At 41.8% G+C, this 23,189-nt stretch overlaps 1 protein-coding gene across 1 annotated transcript in view; it reads right to left on the bottom strand.

Annotated features, from left to right (window-relative positions):
- CPNE4 (copine 4) overlaps positions 1 to 23,189 on the bottom strand; it is a 498,848-nt gene that overhangs the window by 42,811 nt on the left and 432,848 nt on the right. Inside the window, exon 7 of the mRNA XM_052637922.1 lies at positions 13,036 to 13,134. Within this exon, the coding sequence (XP_052493882.1) occupies positions 13,036 to 13,134 (99 nt within the window). The remainder of the gene's footprint in view (positions 1 to 13,035; positions 13,135 to 23,189) is intronic.

Below are 23,189 nucleotides of genomic sequence, written 5' to 3'. Positions count from 1 at the left end.
TGTCACAATGTATAATTACAGTTTTTGTTTTGTTGTTGTTCAGTCATTAAGTCACGTTTGACACTTTACAACGCCATGGCCTGTAGCACCCTGGGCTCCTCTGTCCTCCACTATGTCCTGGAGTTTGCACAGACTCACGTCCATTGAGTTGATGATGCTCTCTAACCACCTCATCCTCTGCCACCCCTTCTCTTTTGCCTTCAATCTTTCCCAGCATCAGGGTATTTTCCAATGAGTCTGCTCTTTGCATCAGGTGGCCAAAGTATTGGAGCTTCAGCTTCAGCATCAGTCTTTCCAACGAATATTCAGGGTTGATTTCCTTTTTCAGGATTGACTGGTTTGATCTCCTTGCAGTGCAAGAAACTCTCAAGGGTCTTCTCAGCGCCAACATTCCAAACTGTCAATTCTTCTGGACTCAGACACTTCTTTACGGTCCAAGTCTCACATCCACACATGACTACTGGAAAAACCAAAGCATTACCTATATTGACCTTTGTCAGCAAAGTGATACCTCTGCCTTTTACTATGCTGTCTAGGTTTGTCACAGCTTTCCTTACAGGAGCAAGGGTCTTTTAATTCCATGGTGGCAATAACCTCCACAGTGATTTTGGAACCCAAGGAAAGAAAATCTGTCACTGCTTCCACTTCCCCCCTTCTATTTGCCATGAAGTGATGGGACTATATACCATGATATTAGTTTTTGAAATGTTGCATTTCAAGCCAGCTTTTTCATTCTCCTCTTTCACCTTCATCAAGAGGCTCTTTAATTCCTCTTCACTTTCTGCCACTAGAATGGTATCATCTGCATACTGAGGTTGTTGATATTTCGGCAATCTTGATTATAGCTTGTGATTCATCTAGTCCAGCATTTCACATAATGTACTCTGCATATATTAATAAGTGAAAGAAGTAGGGTAACAATATACATCCTTAAAGTACTCCATTCCCATTTTTGAACCAGTCAATTGTTCCATGGCCAGTTAAAACTGTTGCTTCTTGACCCACACACAGGTTTCTCAGGAGACAGGTAAGGTGGTCTGGCACTCCCATCTCTTTAAGAATTTACCACATTTTGTTGTGATTCACACAGTCAAAGGATTTAGCATAGCCAGTGAAGCAGAAGTAGGTGTTTTTCTGGAACACCCTTGCTTTCCCTATGATCTAATGAATGTTCTCAATTTAATTGGTCTCTGGTACCTCTGCCTCTTGGAAACCCAAATCCTACATCTGGTTCACATACTTCTGAAGCCTAGCTTGAAGGATTTGGGGCATAACCTTGTTAGCATGTGACATGAAGCAATTATACAGTAGTTTGAACATTCTTTGGCATTGCCCTTTGGGCCTGGAATGAAAACTGACCTTTTCCAGTCCTGTGGCCACTGCTGTGCTGTGTTGCTGTGCTTAGTCTCTCAGTGGTGTCTACTCTTTACCCCCCCCTCCCCCCCCCCTCCCCCCCCCCATGCTCAGTAGCCCGCCAGGCTCCTCTGTCCATGGGGATTCTCCAGGCAAGAATACTGGAGTGGGTTGCCATGTCCTCCTCTAGGGGACCTTCCAATCCAGGGATCAAACCCAGGTCTCCCGCATTGCAGGTGGATTCTTTACCAGCTGAGCCACCAGGGAAGTCTGAGAATACTGGAGTGGGTAGCCAATCCCTTCTCCAGGGGAATTTTCTGACCCAGGAATCAAACTGGGGTCTCCTGCATTGCAGGCAGATTCTTTACCAGCTGGGTTTGCTGACATATTGAGTGTAGCACTTTAACATCATCATCTTTTAGGATTTTAAATGTCTCAGATGGAATTTCATCTCCTCCACTAGCTTTGTTTGTAGTAATGTCTTCTTGACTTCATACTCTAGGATATGCAGCTCAGAAAGAGGGAGCACAACATCATGGTTTTCTGGGTCATTAAGACCTTAATTGTACAGTTCTGTTTATTCTTGCCACCTCTTCTTAATATCTCCTGCTTCTTTAGGTTCTTGCTGTTTCTGTCCTTTATTATACCCATCCCTGCATGAAAATTTCCCTTGATATCTCCAATTTTCTTGAAGAGAGTTTTAGTCTTTCCCATTCTATTGTCTCCCCCTATTTCTGTTCTTGTTTATTTAAGAAGGCCTTCTTATCTTTCCTTGCTATTTTCTGTAACTTTGAATTCAGTTTGGTATATCTATTCCTTTCTCCCTTGCTTTTTGCTTTTTTTCTTTCCTCAGGTATTTGTAAAGCCTCCTCAGACAACCACTTTGCCCTTGTGCATTTCTTTTTCTTGGGGATGGTTTTGGTCATTGACTCCTGTACAGTGTTATGAACTTCTGTCCATAGTTCTTCAGGCACCCTGTCTACCAGATCTAATCCCTTGAATCTATTTGTCACCTCCATTGTGAAATCATAAGGGATTTTATTTGGGTCATATCTGAATGGCCTAGTGGTTTTCCCTACTTTCTTCAATTTAAGCCTGAATTTTGCAATAAGCAGTTTATGATCTGAGCCACAGTTAGCTCCAAGATCTTGTTTTCACTGGCTACATAGAGATTCTCCACCTTTGGCTGCAAAGAATATAGTCAATCTGATTTTGATATTGACCATTAGATGATGTCCATTTGTAGAGTCATCTCTAGTGTTGTTGGCAAAGTGTGTATGCTATGATCGGCCTGTTCTCTTGATAAAAACTCTGTTAGCCTTTGCCCTGCTTTATTTCGTACCCTGAGGCCAAACTTGCATGTTAGTCTGGGTATCTCTTGACTTCTTACTTTTGCATTCCAATCCCTTATGATGAAAAGGACACCTTTTTTGAGTGTTAGTTCTAGAAGGTGTTGTAGGTCTTCATAGAACTTGTCAACTTCAGCTTGGCATCAGTTGTTGGGGTATAGAGTTGGATTACTGTGATGTTGAATAGTTTGCTTGAAGACAAAACCCGAGATCATTCTGTTGTTTTTGAGATTGCACCCAAGTACTGCATTTTAGACTCTCTTATTGGGCTTCCATGGTAGCTCAGCTGGTAAAGAATCTACCTGTGATGTGGGAGATCTGGGTTCGATTTGGCTCATCTTCAGGTGTCATATATTTCTGCCTTTTCATACTATTCATGGGTTTCTCGAGGCAAGAACACTAACGTGATTTGCCATTCTCTTCTCCAGTGAACCACATTTTGTCAGAATTCTCCACTATGACCTGGTGCAGGAGACCCTGATTCGATTCCTGGGTTGGGAAGATCCCCTAGAGAAGGGATAGGCTACCCACTCCAGTATTCTTGGGCTTCCCTGGTGGCTTAGACTGTAAAGAATCTGCCTGCAATGTGGGAGATCTGGGTTCGATCCCTGGGTTGGGAAGATCCCCTGGAGGAGGTCATGACCACCCACTCCTGTATTCTTGGCTTGAGAATCCCCATGGACAGAGGAGCCTGGCAGGCTGCGGTCCATTGGGTCACAAAAAGCCAGACATGACTGAGCAACTAAGCACAGAGTACACTGACTGTGAGGGATACTCCATTTCTTCTAAAGGATTGTTGCCCACAGTAGGCAATATAATGGTCATGTGAATGAAACTCACCCATTCCCATCCATTTTAGTTCATTTAGTTCTAAGATATCAGTGTTTAATCTTGCCATCTCCTGCTTGACCACATCCAATTCATGGACCTAACATTCCAGGTGCCTATGCAGCGTTATTCTTTACTCCATTAGATTTTGCTTTGACCTAGTGGTAACACATCTACAACTGAGTATTGTTTCTGCTTTGGCCCAGCCTCTTCATTCTTTCTGGAGCTATTTCTCCACTCTTCCCCATAGCATACCTACTAACCTGGGCAGGGGCTCATCTTCAGGTGTCATATATTTCTGCCTTTTCATACTATTCATGGGTTTCTCAAGGCAAGAACACTAACATGATTTGCCATTCTCTTCTCCAGTGAACCACTTTTTGTCAGAATTCTCCACTATGACCTGTCCATCTTGGGTGGCCCTGGATGGCCTGGCTCATAGCTTCATTGAGTTATGCAAGGCTGTGATCCATGTGATCATTTTGGTTAGCTTTCTGTGATTTTTGTGTTCATTCCAAAGGCAGTGGTATTGTAGTTGTTGCTTATTCTGTCAGCCTTCTGACAGATGAGGATAAGAGACAAGCTTCCTGATGGGAGACACTGACTGTAGGGAAAACTGGGTCTTACTCTGGTAGAGGGGACAGATAGATTCAAGGGATTATATATGGGAGACAGAGAGCCTGAAGAACTATGGACAGCTTTTCATAATATTGTACAGGAGGTGGTGACCAAAACCATCTCAAAGAAAAAGAAATGCCAAGAAGGCAAAATGGTTGTCTGAGGAGGCCTTATAAATAGCTGAGAAAAGAAGAGAAACAAAAGGCAAAGGAGAAAGGGAAAGATATACCCAACTGAATGCATACTAGAGAATAGCAAGGAGACATTAGAAAACTTCTTAAGTAAATAATGCAAAGTAACAGAGGAAAATTATAGAATGGGAAAGACTAGTGATCTCTTCAAGCAAATTGGAGATACCAAGGGAACATTTCTTGCAAGGATGGGGCACAATAAAGGACAGAAATGGCAAGGAACTAACAGAAGCAGAAGAGATTAAAAGAGGTGGCAAGAATACACAGAAGAGCTATACAAAAAAAGGCCTTAATGACCTGGATAACCATGGTAGTGTGGAAACTCACCTGGACCAGGCATCCTGTAGTGTGAAGTCAAGTAGGCCTTAGGAAGCATTACTACAAACAAAGCTAGTGGAGGTGATGGAATTCCAGTTGTGTTATTTTAAATCCTAAAAAATGAATGCTGTTAAAGTACTGCACTTATTATGAAAGCAAATTTAGAAAACTCAGCAATGGCCACAGGTCTGGAAAAATTCAGTTTTCATTCCAATCTTAAAGAAAGCAATGCCAAAGAATGTTCAAACTACTGTATAGTTGTGCTCATCTCCCATCCTTAAGGTATTGCTCAAATTCCTTCAAGCTAGGCTTCAACACTACATGAACTGAGAACTTCCAGATATACAAGCTGGATTTAGAAAAGGCAAAGGAACCAGAGATCAAATTGCCAAAATCCATTGGATCACAGAAAAAGGGAATTACAGAAAAAATCTACTTCTGCTTTATTGACTAGGTGAAAGCTTTTCTGTGAATCACAACAAATTCTTCAAGAAATGGAAATACTATACCACCTTTAACTGCCTCCTGAGAAACTGGAGGTCAAGAAGTTCAAGAAGTAACAATTCAAACTGGACATGAAATAATGTACTAGGGTCCAGATTGGGAAAGGAGTATGTCAAGGCTGTATACTGTCACGATGCTTATTTAATTTATATACAGATTACATCATGCAAAAATGCTGGGCTAGATGAAGCACAAGCTGAAATCAAGATCCCCAGGAGAAATATCAACAACCTCAGATATGCAGATAATACCACTCTAATGACAGAAAGCAAAGAGAAATTAAAGGGCCTCTGGATGAGGGTGAAAGAGGAGAGTGAAAAGCTGGCTTAAAACTCAACATTGCAAAGACTAATTCATCACTTCATGGCTAATAAAAGGGGAAAAGTGTAGAACCATCAGCAGATTTCCTTTTCCTAGGCCATGCCCGCGGGGCAACCCAAGACGGGCAGGTCATGGTGGAGAGGTCTGACAGAATGTGGTCCACTGGAGAAGGGAATGGCAAGCCACTTCAGTATTCTTGCCTTGAGAACCCCATGAACAGTATGAAGAGGCAAAATGATAGGATACTGAAGGAGGAACTCCCCAGGTCAGTAGGTGCCCAATATGCTACTGGAGATCAGTGGAGAAATAACTCCAGAAAGAATGAAGGGATGGAGCCAAAGCAAAAACAATACCCAGCTGTGGATAGGACTGATGATAGAAGCAAGATCCGATGCTGTAAAGAGCAATATTGCATAGGAACCTGGAACGTCAAGTCCATGAATCAAGGCAAATTGGAAGTGGTCAAGCAAGAGATGGCAAGAGTGAACGTCGACATTCTAGGAATCAGTGAAATAAAATGGACTGGAATGGGTGAATTTAACTCAGATGACCATTATATCTACTACTGTGGGCAGGAATCCCTCAGAAGAAATGGAGTAGCCATCATGGTCAACAAGAGAGTCCAAAATGCAATACTTGGGTGCAATCTCAAAAACAACAGAATGATCTCTGTTCATCTCCAAGGCACACCATTCAATATCATGGTAATCCAAGTCTATGCCCCAACCAGTAACTCTGAAGAAGCTGAAGTTGAATGGTTTTATGAAGACCTACAAGGCCTTTTAGAACTAACACCCCAAAAAGATGTCCTTTTAATTATAGGGGACTGGAATGCAAAAGTAGGAAGTCAAGAAACACCTGGAGTAACAGGCAAATTTGGCCTTGGAATGAGGAATGAAGCAGGGGAAAGACTATTAGAGTTTTGCCAAGAAAATGCACTGCTCATAGCAAACACCCTCTTCCAACAACACAAGAGAAGACTCTACACATGGACATCACCAGATGGTCAACACCAAAATCAGATTGATTATATTCTTTGCAGCCAAAGATGGAGAAGCTCTATACAGTCAACAAAAACAAGACCAGGAGCTGAGTGGCTCAGATCATGAACTCCTTATTACCAAATTCAGACTCAGATTGAAGAAAGTAGGGAAAACCGCTAGATCATTCAGGTATGACCTAAATCAAATCCCTTATGATTATACAGCGGAAGTGAGAAATAGATTTAAGGGCCTAGATCTGATAGATAGAGTGCCTGATGAACTATGGAATGAGGTTCGTGACATTGTACAGGAGACAGGGATCAAGACCATCCACATGGAAAAGAACCGCAAAAAAGTAAAATGGCTGTCTGGGAGGCCTTACAAATAGCTGTGAAAAGAAGAGAAGTGAAAAGCAAAGGAGAAAAGGAAAGATATAAGCATCTGAATGCAGAGTTCCAGAGAATAGCAAGAAGAGATAAGAAAGCCTTCCTCAGCGATCAATGCAAAGAAATAGAGGAAAAGAACAGAATGGGAAAGACTAGAGATCTCTTCAAGAAAATTAGAGATACCAAGGAAATATTTCATGCAAAGATGGGCTCGATAAAGGACAGAAATGGTATGGACCTAACAGAGGCAGAAGATATTAAGAAGAGGTGGCAAGAATATGCAGAAGAACTGTACAAAAAAGATCTTCAAGACCCAGATAATCATGATAGTGTGATCACTCATCTAGAGCCAGACATCCTGGAATGTGAAGTCAAGGGGGCCTTAGAAAGCATCACTATGAACAAAGCTAGTGGAAGTGATGGAATTCCAGTTGAGCTGTTTCAAATCCTGAAAGATGATGCTGTGAAAGTGCTGCACTCAATATGCCAGCAAATTTGGAAGACTCAGCAGTGGCCACAGAACTGGAAAAGGTCAGTTTTCATTCCAATTCCAAAGAAAGGCAACGCCAAGAATGCTCAAACTACTGCACAATTGCACTCATCTCACATGCTAGTAGAGTAATGCTCAAAATTCTCCAAGCCAGGCTTCAGTAATACATGAACCGTGAACTTCCTGGTGTTTTAGAAAAGGCAGAGGAACCAGAGATCAAATTGCCAACATCTGCTGGAACATGGAAAAAGCAAGAGAGTTCCAGAAAAACATCTATTTCTGCTTTCTTGACTATGCCAAAGCCTTTGACTGTGTGGATCACAATAAACCATGGAAAATTCTTCAAGAGATGGGAATACCAGACCACCTGACCTGCCTCTTGAGAAATCTTTATGCAGGTCAGGAAGCAACAGTTAGAACTGGACATGGAAAAACAGACTGGTTCCAAATAGGGAAAGGAGTACGTCAAGGCTGTATATTGTCACCCTGCTTATTTACTTCTATGCAGAGTACATCATGAGAAACGCTGGACTGGAAGAAACACAAGTTGTAATCAAGATTGCCAGGAGAAATATCAATAACCTCAGATATGCAGATGACACCACCCTTATGGCAGAAAGTGAAGAGGAACTAAAAAGCCTCTTGATGAAAGTGAAAGAGGAGAGTGAAAAAGTTGGCTTGAAGCTAAACATTCATAAAATGAAGATCATGGCATCCGGTCCCATCACTTCATGGGAAATAGATGGGGAAACAGTGGAAACAGTGTCAGACTTTATTTTTCTGGGCTCCAAAATCACTGTAGATGGTGATTGCAGCCATGAAATGAAAAGACGCTTACTCCTTGGAAGAAAAGTTATGACTAACCTAGATAATATATTCAAAAGCAGAGACATTACTTTGCCAACAAAGGTCTGTCTAGTCAAGGCTATGGTTTTTCCTGTGGTCATGTATGGATGTGAGAGTTGGACTATGAAGAAGGCAGAGCGCCGAAGAATTGATGCTTTTTAATTATGGTGTTGGAGAATACTCTTGAGAGTTCCTTGGGCTGCAAGGAGATCCAGCCAGTCCATTCTGAAGGAGATCAGCCCTGGGATTTCTTTGGAAGGAATGATGCTAAAGCTGAAACTCCAGTACTTTGGCCACCTCATGCGAAGAGTTGACTCATTGGAAAAGACTCTGATGCTGGGAGTGATTGGAGGCAGGAGGAGAAGGGGACGACAGAGGATGAGATGGCTGGATGGCATCACTGACACGATAGACGTGAGTCTGAGTGACCTCCAGGAGTTGGTGATGGACAAGGAGGCCTGGCGTGCTGTAATTCATGGGGTCGCAAAGAGTCGGACATGACTGAGCGACTGAACCTAACTCTAGGCTCCAAAATCAGTGCACACCATGACTACAGCCATTAAATTAAATGATGCTTGCCTCTTGGAAGAAAAGATATGACAAACCTAGTTCAGTTCAGTTCAGTCGCTCAGTCATGTCCGGCTCTTTGCAACCCCATGGTCTGCAGCATGCCAGGCCTCCTTGTCCATCACCAACTCCTGGAGCCTACTCAAACTCCTGTCCATTGAGTCGATGATGCCATCCAACTATATCATCCTCTGTCGTCCCCTTCTCCTCCCGTCTCCAATCTTTTCCAGCATCAGGGTCTTTTTCAATGAGTCAGTTCTTCACATCAGGTGGCCAAGGTATTGGGTAGCTTCAGCATCAGTCTCTCCAATGAATATTCAGAACTGATTTCCTGCAGTCCAAGGGAGTGTCAAGAGTCTTCTCTAACACCACAGTTCAAACCTAGACAGCGTATTAAAAAAGGAGAGACATCACTTTGCCAACAGGGTCCACATAGTTAAAGCTATTGTTTTTCCAGTAGTCACGTACAGATGTGAGAGTTGGACCATAGAGAAGGGGCTGAGTGTTGAAGAATTGCTGTTTTCAAATTGTGGTGTTGGAAAAGTCTTCTCAGAGTCCCTTGGGCAGCAAGGAGGTCAAACCAGTCAATCCTGAGGGAAATCAACCCTGACTATTCATTTGAAGGACTGATACTGAAGCTATATCTCCAATACTTTAGCTACCTGATGCGGAGAGTCAACTCCTTGGAAAACACTCTGATACTGGGGCAGATGGAGGTCAGGAGGAAAAGGGAATGACAGAAGATGAGATGGTTTGATGGCATCACTGACTAAATGGACATGAATTTGAGCAAACTCAGGGAGATAGTGAAAGACTGGGAAGCCTGGCATGCTGCAGTCCATGGGGCTGCAGAGATCTGGATACATCTTAATGCCTGAACAAGAACATATGATCCATTTCCTCAGAGGCACTTAAAGACTCTTTCTTGTTTGTTTTAAAGCATCAGACTTCAGTAGGCTTCAATTGTGATGTATGCTATAATCTTACTTTTAATACGTTCCCAGCATTCTGAAGATGTAATGTTTCCCATGTTTATTGGTTTGTTTATTTCTCTTTGTAAAGGAGAACAAGGCAAAACTTGGTAAAACTCTTTAGAACTCTAGAGGGTGATGTGGATAACTGTCATTAATTTATTAACTCAAAGGGGCCTTGTCCTGTGCATTCAAAGAACAAACAACATCTCTGGATAAGTTCCTAGTTATTTGGGGAGTCACTTTCTTTATAGCTTACTGTTGGTTTTAATTATAGTCCTGAAACTCAGAAAGCCTGCTCATGGGTGAAGGCCTCTATCTGACAAATTTCTTACAATGCTGGGTGTACAACAGTATATGGAGCGGGTTGTGGAAGCTATGCGGAGAACTGTGCTTGAATTCTCAGGCCAAAGAAAGGTATTCAGCAAATGGTCTGATTCTGATTAAGCCTTTGATCCTAAAGGATATTAATTGATATCCATCCAGTCTGGTTAAATCTTGACATATATGAAAGGAGAGACTTGAAGAATGAGTTGGGACATTTTCCCTGAGCAGTAATTCTGAGCAGACCAGGCACAGAGTCTTATCCCTTACTGAAAAGGTCTTTCTTTGCTATCACTCTTTTCTGGTCTATGAGTCTAGTGGTCCCAGAGTAAGGATGGCAGATATCTTGGTTTGAGTTCTTCCAGAAGCTAATGCTAAAGCAAAGATTTAAATACAAGTAGCTGAGCTATTTAAAATCCTAAAAGATGATGCTGTTAAAGTGTTGTACTCAACATGCCAGCAAATTTGGAAAAACTCAGCAGTGGCTATAGGACTAGAAAAGGTCAGCTTTCATTCCAATCCCAAAGAAGGGCAATACCAAAGAATATTCAAACTACCATAAAATTGTGCTGATTTCACATGCTAACAAAGTTGTGCTCAAAATTCTTCAAGCTAGGCTTCAGCAGTATGTGAACTGATAATTTCCAGATATACAGTCAGGGTTTTGAAGAAGCAGAGGAACCAGAGATTAAATTGCCAACATTCATTGGATCATGGGGAAAGCAAGGGAGTTCCAGAAAAACAGCTACTTCTGTTTCATTGACTGTGCTAAAGCCTTTGACTGCATGAATCACAACAAACTATGGAAGTTCTTAAAGAGATAGGAGAACCAGATCACCTTACCTGTCTCCTGAGAAACCTGTGTGTGGGTCAAGAAGCACAGTTCGAACAGGACATGGAACAATGGACTGGTTCAAAACTGGGAAGGGAGTATGACAAGGCTGTATATTGTCACCTTGCTTATTTCACTTAGATGCAGAGTACATCATGTGAAATGTTGGGCTAGATGAATTACAAGCTGTAATCAAGATTGCCAGGAGAACTATCAACAACCTAAGATATGCAGATGATACCACTCTAGTGACCAAAAGTGAAGAGGAACTAAAGAGCCTCTTGGTGAAGGTGAAAGAGGAGAGTGAAAAAGCTGGTTTAGAATTCAACATTCAAAAAATGAAGTTCACGACATCTGGTCTCATAAGTTCATGGCAAATAGAAGGGGGAAAAGTAGAGACAATGACAGATTTTATTTTCTTGGTCTCCAAAATCACTGTGGATGGTGACTGTACCCATGAAATTAAAAGATGCTTGCTCCTTGTAAGGAAAGTTATGACAAACCTAGACTGTGTACTAAAAAGGAGAAACATCATTTTGCCAACAAAGGTCAATATAGTCAAAACTATGGTTTATCCAGTAGTCATAAATTGATGTGAGAGCTGGACCATAAAGAAGGGGTTGAGCCCTGAAGAATAGATGCTTTTGATTTGTGGTACTGGAGAAGACTCTTGAGTTCCTTGGACCACAAGGAGATCAAACCAGTCAATCCTGAAGGAAATCAACCCTGAATATTCATAGGAAAGACTGGTGCTGAAGCTTCAGTACTTTGGCCACTTGATATGAAGAGCTGACTCACTGGAAAAGACTTGATACTGGGAAAGATGCTGGGAAAGAAGGCAAAAGGAGAAAGTGGTGGCAGAAGAGGAGATGGTTAGATAGCATCACTGACTCAATAGACATGAATTTGAGCAAACTCCAGGAGATAGTGGAAGACAGAGGAGCCTGGTGTGCTGCAGTCAATGGGGTCACAAAGAGTCACACATGACTTAGCAACTGCACAACAACAAGAACAACAATTCATCTAGTAGGTATTTCCAGGAAACGAGAGTAGAAGGGTGGGGAACTGGGAGAGGGAAGCAGCCAAAAAGGGGCGTGTGATCAAGTCAGGGACTCCATTGTCAGCCAGGCCAGTCCCTGCTGGTGAGCTGTGGGCAGCTGCTCAGAGCACACCTCAGAGTTCTGCTGCCTGAAGGGCAATAGAGATGGGGTGTTATATCCTGCTTACCACTAGCTATTTTTTGAGGGCAGCTGTCTGAAATATGTACATCTTCCCTGACACATTCAGCCTGCTATTGGCAGGTGCAGAGTAGGATTCAGCAGCCAGAAAAAGCTCTCAGGCAAAGAGATTCAGGTTCTGCAGCTGAAGTTGGGCGGGTGAACCCTGAACAGGTCAGAGCAGAAGTTACATGGTCAGGGTCCGGAAGACAGCAACTAAATAACAGATGCATGTATGTGTCTATCAAAGTACAGTTGCCTGAAAGATACACAGAGAAGGGGCAGGCTTCTGCATGATGCAATGAAATCCCTATGTGCCCCTGTGGTTTTTGGTAGTGTTCAGATTTATCTCTTGGTATCAAGAATGAAATGGTGAGACTAACTGAAAATCTGGTGCCCAAAATTCAAACTTGAAGGAATCAATTTGTCCAAAGCATTAAATGTGTAGTTAATGCTATCAGGTTATGGAAATGTAGAGCTGGAAAGAGTACTGCTACTAGATAATAACAATAGTACATATTTTGTAAGTGAAGATACCCTGCCAAGGGCGAATCATGAATTATCTCATTTAGTCTTCACAGGTAGGTACTGTTATCACCTTAATTTTTTTTTTTCAAGTGAGAAAGCTGAGGCACAGAGGAACTAAATCACTTGTCCAGGGCTACACAGCTAAAGAAAATCGGAACCATCCTTATTTGACTCCTCCACTTTGCCAGTGGAGGAATGGTATCACACTGGGCAGGGTCCTGTCCAAAGTCACACTAATTGCTGTAGACTGGGTTGGCACTAGAACCTGGGTTATGGATCCCTCCATGCTCCCTCCTGGCCTCATTTAATTATACACTAATATTTCACCTCTAGCTGCTCTGTCTGGGTGCTAACGAGGCATCGTGACAGGCGAGTCTGGGAGAAATACCACAGGGGGCTCACCACATACCTGTTTGCCTTCCATTGCTCCTCTCATCTCCTTGAAGGTTGAAGTGAATTCTCCAATGAAGTCATGTTTGCCATTGGAGTCCCAGTCCCATACTATGCACTGCAACAGAAAAGAAGTAATTTTTTTTTAAACATAAGAATGTGTCCACAGCAGCTGAAAGCAACGAAAACTTTCTTGGTCAAAAGTCTAGGACTGCAGCCTGTGGGATGAGGTACACCTTTGGTTTCCACTGGCTTTACTTAGCATTTTTTGGCATGATCTCCTAGAAGCCCTGTTCTGCAACAGTGACTAATAATTTGGCCATTTTTCAGATAAGTTCAGTAAGACCAAAAGGAGATAAGTGACTTGCCAAAGGTACCACGTAGTGAATGAAAAGTCTGGGATTTGAAGGTAAATATCCTGACTCCAGCACTAATGCTTTCCCCACAGCAGAGCCTCTGTGGTTTGCAGATGGAACCAGGTGCCTGAGTTCATGCCTGTAGCTTCCACAGTGGCAGCAATGATTTGATTATATGAATCACATTTTCTTTTTCTTTTTTTTCTGAAGGCAAGAGAGCCAAAAAGTGAGATCATTAATTATGCTCAAGCAAAAAATGGGTGAAAAACAGAGAGGTGAGTTATATTGGTTAAAAAGCATGCATACATCACAGTTAAGACGTGACCTTCCAACAAGAGGGCTCCATCTAACAGTGCTAATGCTACTTTCTGGGCTCCCAAGTAACACTTTGCAGAGTAATGCAGGTTAAATCAATGGCCACCCCTCTGCTTGGTCACATGCTCTTAGATAAAGAAGGAATCCCCATATTTTCTAGTGAGGAGGTTGGACTAGGGTCTCAAGCACTTCAAATGTCACTTCTACATCTTAAATCAGGGATTTGCAATCAGGAACCCCAGACCTCAGATAAGATCAAGGGAGTAAATGAGACATTTACCTCAGAGGTTTTCCCTGGAATATTGGGGTACATGGGGCATCCTGGCCTTTTGTTTTTGGATGAAGAACCTGCTGGTCAGTCCTTCCTGGCAAACTTGGTGTATAAATCTATTTTCTGACCCTGTGGGATACTGAACAGACCTAAAATGAAATGCTGCCCCAAACAAAATACAATCTCCCCCTAAACTTACTCCTGAGCTTCCCTTGTGACTCAGCTGGTAAAGAATCTGTGTGCAATTCAGGAGACTTGGATTCAACCCCTGGGTTGGGAAGATCTCCTGGAGAAGGGAAAGGCTATCCACTCCAGTATTCTGGCCTAGAGAATTCCATGACTGTATAGTCCTTGAGGACTATACATGTCCAAAGAGTCAGACATGACTGAGCGACTTTCACTTCCTCACTTTTTTTTTTCTTTTCTTTTCTTTTACTTTACAATACTGTATTGGTTTTGCCATACATCAACATGAATCCGCCACGGGTGTACATGTGTTCCCAATCCTGAACCCCCCTCCCACCTCCCTTATTCCTACTCATTTATTTTCTGTCACAGTGGATTTATCAACATCCATCCAGTGGGTAACATCATTCAGGAAGCACACGGTGAACAGTACACTGTCAAACACTTGTCCACTGACCTCAGCTACTCACCACAGGGGTTTTTCTCTCTCTTTGTCAGTTCCTGTCCACTGACCCTGACACTCACACAGTCATTACCTGTAGCCAGAAGCAAAGGAAAGCTTGTCCAGCTTGGACACAGAAAGAGAAGGAAGTGTGTTCCTGGGGCTCTTTCTTTTAGGCTCTTAACTTTGCCCAGTAGTGAACTCAGCCCTGGGATACCTGAGTCTGATGGTCAGATATCCAGTCTTCTGTCTTGGGGAGAAGTAGATAAAAATGCAAAGGGGTCAAAACCAATAAGAGGAAGAGAAGAGAAAGCAGACTTTTCTACACTCCCTTGTGTCTTACTGTGTTTCTTTTTAACTCTTCCCTAAAATATAGGAAAAGCAGGAGAGTAGGATTGACATATGTATATACTACCATGTGTGAAATAGATAGCTAGTGGGAAGCTGCTGTATATATAGCACAGGGACCTCAGCTTTGTGTTCTGTGATGACCTAGATGGGTGGGATAGGGAGGGCAGAGGTCCAAGAGGGTGGAGATATATATATATATATATATATATATATATATATATATATATATATATATATATATATATACACATACTTATGGCTGATTGCAGCCATGAAATTAAAAGACGCTTACTCCTTGGAAGGCAAGTTATGACCAACCTAGATAGCATATTCAAAAGCAGAGACATTACTTTGCCAACAAAGGTCTGTCTAGTCAAGGCTATGGTTTTTCCAGTAGTCATGTATGGATGTGAGAATTGGACTGTGAAGAAAGCTGAGCACCAAAGAACTGATGTTTTTGAACTGTGGTGTTGGAGAAGACTCTTGAGAGTCCCTTGGGCTGCAAGGAGATCCAACCAGTCCATTCTAAAGGAGATCAGTCCTGGGTGTTCTTTGGAAGGAATGATGCTAAAGCTGAAACTCCAGTACTTTGGCCACCTCATGCGAAGAGTTGACTCATTGGAAAAGATTCTGATGCTGAGAGGGATTGGGGGCAGGAGGAAAAGGGGACAACAGAGGATGAGATGGCTGGATGGCATCACCGACTTGATGGACGTGAGTTTGAGTGAACTCTGGGAGTTGGTGATGGACAGGGAGGCCTGACGTGTTGCAATTCATGGGGTCGCAAAGAGTCGGACACGACTGAGCGACTGAACTGAACTGAACTGATGGCTGATTTCACTTTGTTGTACAGCAGAAACTAATACATCATTGTAAAGCAATTATACTCCAATCAAAAAAAGAATATAGGGAAAGCAAGAGGGAATGTATATAATATTTTGGTTTGTCACTGAATCTGAAGCAAAACTATCACTTCTTCTGTGCCCTCTTTTAGGTTTTCCATCATGCTTCCATTAGTTACTGCCCTTCTTCCACCTGCTGCCATAACTTTCAAGACGTTTGCTCTCTTTAGGGGCAGAGCCCCCCTGGGGTGGAGGATGAGTCAGGCCCAGCAGGGCTCCAGGCCCCGCCTCCTTGGGTGGGCATGACTGCTTACATAGGCTCTGCTTCTTCAATCAGTGTCATTTCTCATCACAGCAGCTGCAGAATTCTGTTTTGACCTTTTTCAGAAGGGATCCCAGAGGAAGGAAGACACAGTGAGGCATAAATATAAAAACACTATTTTCCTCTCTCTCCCTGCCATGAAGCTGGCTTATATGACAGCTCTGATGCAACTGGCAGAGGAATTCATCTTGGTGAAGAGTAAACAGATCAACTGCTCTGCAGAAAAGTTGAGACAGAGGCAGGGTTCTTGGTGTAAATCAATGAGGAAGCCTTGACAGACTGATGAGAAAGAAGCAGGTCAAAACCATCTACAAGCCAGGAGGCCTTCTCAAGTTCTTAAGCTCACAGTGGAGTTTATCATCTTAAAATGTCTAAGCTTGATAGATGGCCTTGTTTACAGAGAAGGAAATTAGTGAAAGAGAAGGGAAGTGACTCCTACAAGTTCATCTAGTACAGGATAGAGATGAAGTCCAGGTATCCTACCTACCTAATTTCCACCCGATTACAAAATATCAAATTACAATAGTTATAACACATATAGTGCTTACTATGTGCCAGAAACTGTCCTGAATACTTTACCCAGATTCATTTATTACCCAGAACAATTTATCATTATGCCCATTTTGCAGATGAGGAAACCAAGGCACAGATAGGTAGAGTAAGTTTTCTAAGACTACACAGCTAACAATAGGTAATCTTTGAATGAAAAGAAGTTCAACTGCTCTAACTGATCATTTCATATGAACCCAAGCAATTTGTTTTTATGGTCTCTAATCCTGTACAATAATCTTGAAGTGACAATATTATTGTTATAATTTACAGATATTAGTCACACGGTTCAGTTCAGTTCAGTTCAGTTGCTCAGTTGTGTCTGACTCTTTGTGACCCCATGGACTGCAGCACACCAGGCTTCCCTGTCCATTACTAACTACTCAGAGCTTGCTCAAATTCACATGCATCAAGTTGGTGATGCCATCCAACCATCTCATCCTCTGTTGTCCCATTCTCCTCCTGCCTTCAGTCTTTCCCAGCATCAGGGTCTTTTCAAGGAGTCAGTTCTTCATATCAGTGACCAAAGTATTGGAGTTTCAGCTTCAGCATCAGTCCTTCCAGTGAATATTCAGGACTGATTTCCTTTAGGATGGACTGGTTGGACCTCCTTGCAGTCCAAGGGACTCTCAAGAGTTTTCTCCAACACCACAGTTCAAAACCATCAGTTCTTCAGTGCTCAGCCTTCTTTATAGTCCAACTCTCACATCTATACATGACTACTGGAAAAACCATAGCTTCAACTAGATGGACCTTTGTCAGCAAAGTAATGTTTCCACTTTTTAATACGTTGACTAGGTTGGTCATAGCTTTTCTTTCAATGAGCAAGTGCCTTTTAATTTCGTGGCTGCAGTCACCATCTGTGGTGATTTTGGAGGCTCCAAAAATAAAATATGTCACTGTTTCCATTGTTTCTCCATCTATTTGCCATGAAGTGATGGGACTGGATGCCATGATCTTAGTTTTTTGAAAGCTGAGTTTTAAGCCAGCTTTCCCACTCTTCTCTTTCACTTTCATCAGGAGGCTCTTTAGGTCCCTCTTTGCTTTCTGCCATAGGGGTGGTGTCATCTGCATATCTGAGGTTATTTGTATTTCTCCCCACAATCTTGATTCCAGCTTGTGCTTCACCCAGCCTGACATTTCACATGATGTACTCTGCATATAAGTTAAATAAGCAGGGTGACAATATACAGCCTTGATGTACACCTTTCCCAATTTGGAACCAGTCTATTGTTCCATGTCTGGTTCTAACTATTGCTTCTTGACCTGCATATAGATTTCTCAGGAGGCAGGTAAGGTGGTCTGGTATTCCCATCTCTTGAAGAATTTCCCACAGTTTTTTTGTGATCTACACAGTCAAAGGCTTTGGTGTAATCAATAAAACGTTTGTTTTTTGGTATTCTCTTGTTTTTTCGATGATCCAACAAATGTTGGCAATTTGACCTCTGATTCCACTGCCTTTTATAAAACCAGCTTGAACAGCTGGAAGTTCACAGTTGACGTAATGTTGAAGCCTAGCTTGGAGAATTTTGAGCATTACTTTGTTAGCCTGTGAGATAACTGCAATTGCGCAGTAGTTTGAACATTCTTCGGCGTTACTTTTCCTGGGATTAGGATGAAAACTGACCTTTTCCAGTCCTGGGGCCACTGCTGAGTTTTCCAAATTTGCTGGCATATTAAGTGCAGCACATTACCAGCATCACCTTTTAGGATTTGAAATAGCTCAATTGGAATTCCATCACCTTCACTAGCTTTTTTTGTAGTGATGCTTCCTAAGGTCCACTTGACTTTGCATTCCAGAATGTGGCTCTAGGTGAGTGATCACATCATCGCAGTTATCTGGGTCATGATCTTTTTTGTATAGTTCTTCTGTGTATTCTTGCCACCTCTTCTTAATATCTTCTACTTCTGTTAGGTGCATACCATTTCTTTCCTTTATTGTGCCCATCTTTGCATGAAATCTTCCCTTTGTATCTCTAATTTTCTTGAAGAGATCTCTAGTCTTTCCCAGGCTATTGTTTTCCTCTATTTCTTTGCATTGATCACCTACGAAGGCTTTCTTATATATCCTTGCTATTCTTTGGAACTCCGCATTCAAATGGATATATCTTTCCTTTTCTCCTTTGCCTTTACCTTCTCTTCTTTTCTCAGCTATTTGTAAGGCCTCCTCAGACAACCATTTTGCTTTTTTCATTTCTTTTTCTTGGGGATGATCTTGATCACTGCCTCCTGTACAATGCCACAACCCTCCATCTATAGTTCTGCAGGCACTCTATTAGATATAATTCCTTGAATCTATTTGTCATTTCCACTGTATAATCATAAGGGATTTGATTTATATCATATCTGAATGATTTAGTTGTTTTCTCTACTTCCTTCAAGTTAAGTCTGAATTTTACAATAAGGAGTTCATGATCTGAGCCACAGTCAGCTCCTGGTCTTGTTTTTACTGACTGTATAGAGCCTCTTCATGTTTGGCTGCAAACTGATTTCAGTATTGACCATCTGGTGAGGTCCTTGTGTAGAATCTTCTCTTGTGTTGTTGGAAGAGGGTGTTTGCTATGACCAGTGTGTTCTCATGGCAAAACTGTTAGGCTATGCCCTGGTTTATTTTTTATTCCAAAACCAAATTTGCCTTTTACTCCAGGTATCTCTTGGCTTCCTACTTTTGCATTCCAGTCTTTTATGATGAAACAGACATCTTTTTGGGGTGTTATTTATAGAAGGTCTTGTAGGTCTTCATAGAACCATCATCATTACTGACGGGCATAGACTTGGATTACTGTGATATTGAATGGCTTGCCTTGGAAATGAACAGAGATCATTCTGTTCCTGTTGGGAGAGCATCCTTTGGGGAGAGACTGACTGTAGGGGAAAGAGGCTTGTTCTGAAGGGCAGGGCCATGCTCAGTAAATCTTTACTCCAATTTTCTGTTGATGGGTGGGGCTGTGTTCCCTTCCTGTTGTTTGACCTGAGACCAAACTATGGTGGAAATAATGAAGATAATGGCAACCTCCTTCAAAAGCCCCTGTGCATGCACTGCCACACTCAGTGCCCCAACCCTGCAGCAGACCACCACCGACCCATGCCAGAGACACTCACAGGCAAGTCTGGTCAATCTCTTGTAGGGTCACTGCTCAGACTCTTGTGCGCACAAGGTTTTCTTTGGGCCCTCCAAGAGTCTGATTCCCCAGTCTTGTGTAAGTTCTGTAATCAAATCCCACTGACCCCCAAAGTCAGATTCCCTAGGGGTTCTCAGTCCCTTTGCCAGATCTCCAAGTTGGGAAATCTGTTGCGGGTCTTATAACTTTCTTAACAGTGAGAGAATTTCTTTGGTATAATTGTTCTGTAGTTTGTGGGTTGTCTGCTTGGTAGCTCTATGGTGGGGTTAATGGTGACCTCCTCCAAGAGGGCTTATGCCACAGGGTGTGTGACCAGGTCTCCTGCACCTAGAGCCCTTGCCTCTGCATCAAGCCACTGCTGACCTGTACTTCCACAGGAGACACGCAAACACAATTCTGGCTCAGTCTCTGTGGGGTCTTTGGGTCCTGGTGCACACAAGGTTTTGTTTGAGCCCTCCCCTCTGAGCATCTCTGGTGCATATGAGGTTTGATTTTCAATGTGATTTCACCCCTCCTTCCATCTTGGTGGGGCTTTTCCTTTGTCCTTGGACGTGGGTTATCTTTTCTTAGTGGGATCCAACTTTCTCCTGTCGATGGATGTTCAGCAGTGAGTTTCAATTTTGGAGTTATCACAGGAGAAGTTATCACAGGAGTGCATGTCCTGCTACTCCGCCTTCTTAGGCTCCACATTGGTCACAGGCTTAGAGAGATTAAAGACTTGACTAGACATATAGAAAGTGACAAAGATGGATTTTATTTCTTTTTCTTGTCCAATTGCTGTGACATGGACTTTCAACATTATGTTGAAAAGAAGAGGCAAGAGCAGGCATTCTTGTCTCATTTCTAATCTTGGAGAAAAAGCTTTAACATTTTCACAGTTGAGTAAGATATTAGCTGTGGGCTTGTCATATGCAGCCTTTATTATGTTGAAGTAATCTCTAAAATTTTGAGCATTTTTACCATGAAAAGTTGTTGAATTTTGTTGACACAGAGTTGCTAAAACAATCTTGAGAGAAAGAATGAGGCTGACAATGTCACTTCCTGATTTCAAAATATATTATTAAGCCATAGGAATTAAAACATCATGGTACTCCCATAAAGACAGATCTGTAGGCCAATGGAACAGAATAGATAGCCCAGAAATAGCCATGTACATATGGTCAGCTGATATTTGACAAGGTGTCATGAATACACAGTGGGGAATATGTCGTCCCTTCAACAGGTGATTTTTTGAAAATTGAATATCCCCATGCCAAAAAAATGAAATTGAATCCCTACCTTACATTATACATAAAAATCAACCCAAAATGGGTTGAAGGCTTAATCATGAGACTTGAAACTGTAAAACTCCTAGAAATAAACACAGGGGAAAATATTCTTGACGTTTGCCTAGGCAATGATTTCTTGGCTATGATACCAAAAGCACAAGCAACAAAAGCAAAAATAGACAAGTGGGACTACAGCAAACTCCTACAGGAATTATAAAAATCTTCTACATAGCAAAGGAAACCATCAATAAAGTGAAAAGTCATCCTACAGAATGGGAGAAGATATTTTCAAACTGTATATCTAATAAGGGATTAATTTCCAAAATATATAAGGAAATCCTACAACTTATTATGAAAAAATTCCCCAATAACCTGATTTAAAAATTGTCAAAGAACTTGAACAGATGTTTCTCCAAAGAAGATATACAAATGACCAACAGGTAGATGAAAATATGCTATTAGGAAATTCAAATAAAAATGACAATGAGATACAACCTCATATCTATTAGGATAACAGTTATTTAAAAAATGCAAAAGACAACAATTGTTGACAAAGATATGCAAAAATTCAAGCCCTTGTAATGGTTGGTGGGAATATAAAACAATGCAGCATCCATGGAAAAGAGTACTGTGGTGGTTCCTTAAAAAATTAAAAATAGAACCACTATCGATCCAACAATCTCATTTTTGCGTATACATTCAAAGAACTGAAGTCAAGATCTCAAAGAGATACTTTCATTCCCATGTTAACTTCAGCAGCATTATTCATGATAGCTAAGATATGAACTATGGAATGAGGTTCATGACATTGTACAGGAAACAGGGATAAAGACCATCCCCATAGAAAAGAAATGCAAAAAAGCAAAATGGCTGTCTGGGGAGGCCTTACAAATAGCTGTGAAAAGAAGATAGGTGAAAAGCAAAGGAGAAAAGGAAAGATATAAGCATCTGAATGCAGAGTTCCAAAGAATAGCAAGAAGACATAAGAAAGCCTTCTTCAGTGATCAATGCAAATAAATAGAGGAAAACAACAGAATGGGAAAGGCTAGAGATCTCTTCAAGAAACTTAGAGATACCAAGGGAACATTTCATGCAAAGATGGGCTCGATAAAGGACAGAAATGGTATGGACCTAACAAAGGCAGAAGATATTAAGAAGAGGTAGCAAGAATACACGGAAGAACTGTACAAAAAAGATCTTCATGACCCAGATAATCATGATGATATGATCACTAATCTAGAGCCAGACATCTTGGAATGTGAAGTCAAGTGGGCCTTAGAAAGCATCACTACGAACAAAGCTAGTGGAGGTGATGGAATTCCAGTTGAGCTATTTCAAATCCTGAAAGAGGATGCTGTGAAAGTGCTGCACTCAATATGCCAGCAAATTCGGAAAACTCAGCAGTGGCCAGAGGACTGGAAAAGGTCAGTTTTCATTCCAATTCCAAAGAAAGGCAATGCAAAAGAATGCTCAAACTACCGCACAATTGCACTCATCTCACATGCTAGTAAAGTAATGCTCAAAATTCTCCAAGACAGACTTTAGCAGTACGTGAACCGTGAACTCCCTGACATTCAAGCTGGTTTTAGAAAAGGCAGAGGAACCAGAGATCAAATTGCCAACATCTGCTGGATCATGGAAAAAGCAAGAGAGTTCCAGAAAAAACATCTATTTCTGCTTTATTGACTATGCCAAAGCCTTTGACTGTGTGGATCACAATAAACTGTGGAAAATTTTGAAAGAGATGGGAATACCAGACCACCTGACCTGCCTCTTGAGAAATCTGTATGCAGGTCAGGAAGCAACAGTTAGAACTGGACATGGAACAACAGACTGGTTCCAAATAGGAAAAGGAGTACGTCAAGGCTGTATATTGTCACCCTGCTTATTTAACTTCTATGCAGAGTACATCATGAGAAATGCTGGACTGGAAGAAACACAAGCTGGAATCAAGATTGCTGGGAGAAATATCAATAACCTCAGATATGCAGATGACACCACCCTTATGGCAGAAAGTGAAGAGGAACTAAAAAGCCTCTTGATGAAAGTGAAAGAGGAGAGTGAAAAAGTTGGCTTAAAGCTCAACATTCAGAAAAAGAAGATCATGGCATCTGGTCCCATCACTTCATGGGAAATAGATGGGGAAACA

This window comes from Budorcas taxicolor, chromosome 1, assembly GCF_023091745.1.
Source record: "Budorcas taxicolor isolate Tak-1 chromosome 1, Takin1.1, whole genome shotgun sequence".
NCBI classification, from domain to species: domain Eukaryota; kingdom Metazoa; phylum Chordata; class Mammalia; order Artiodactyla; family Bovidae; genus Budorcas; species Budorcas taxicolor.
This window is presented reverse-complemented; position numbering and strand designations above follow the sequence as displayed.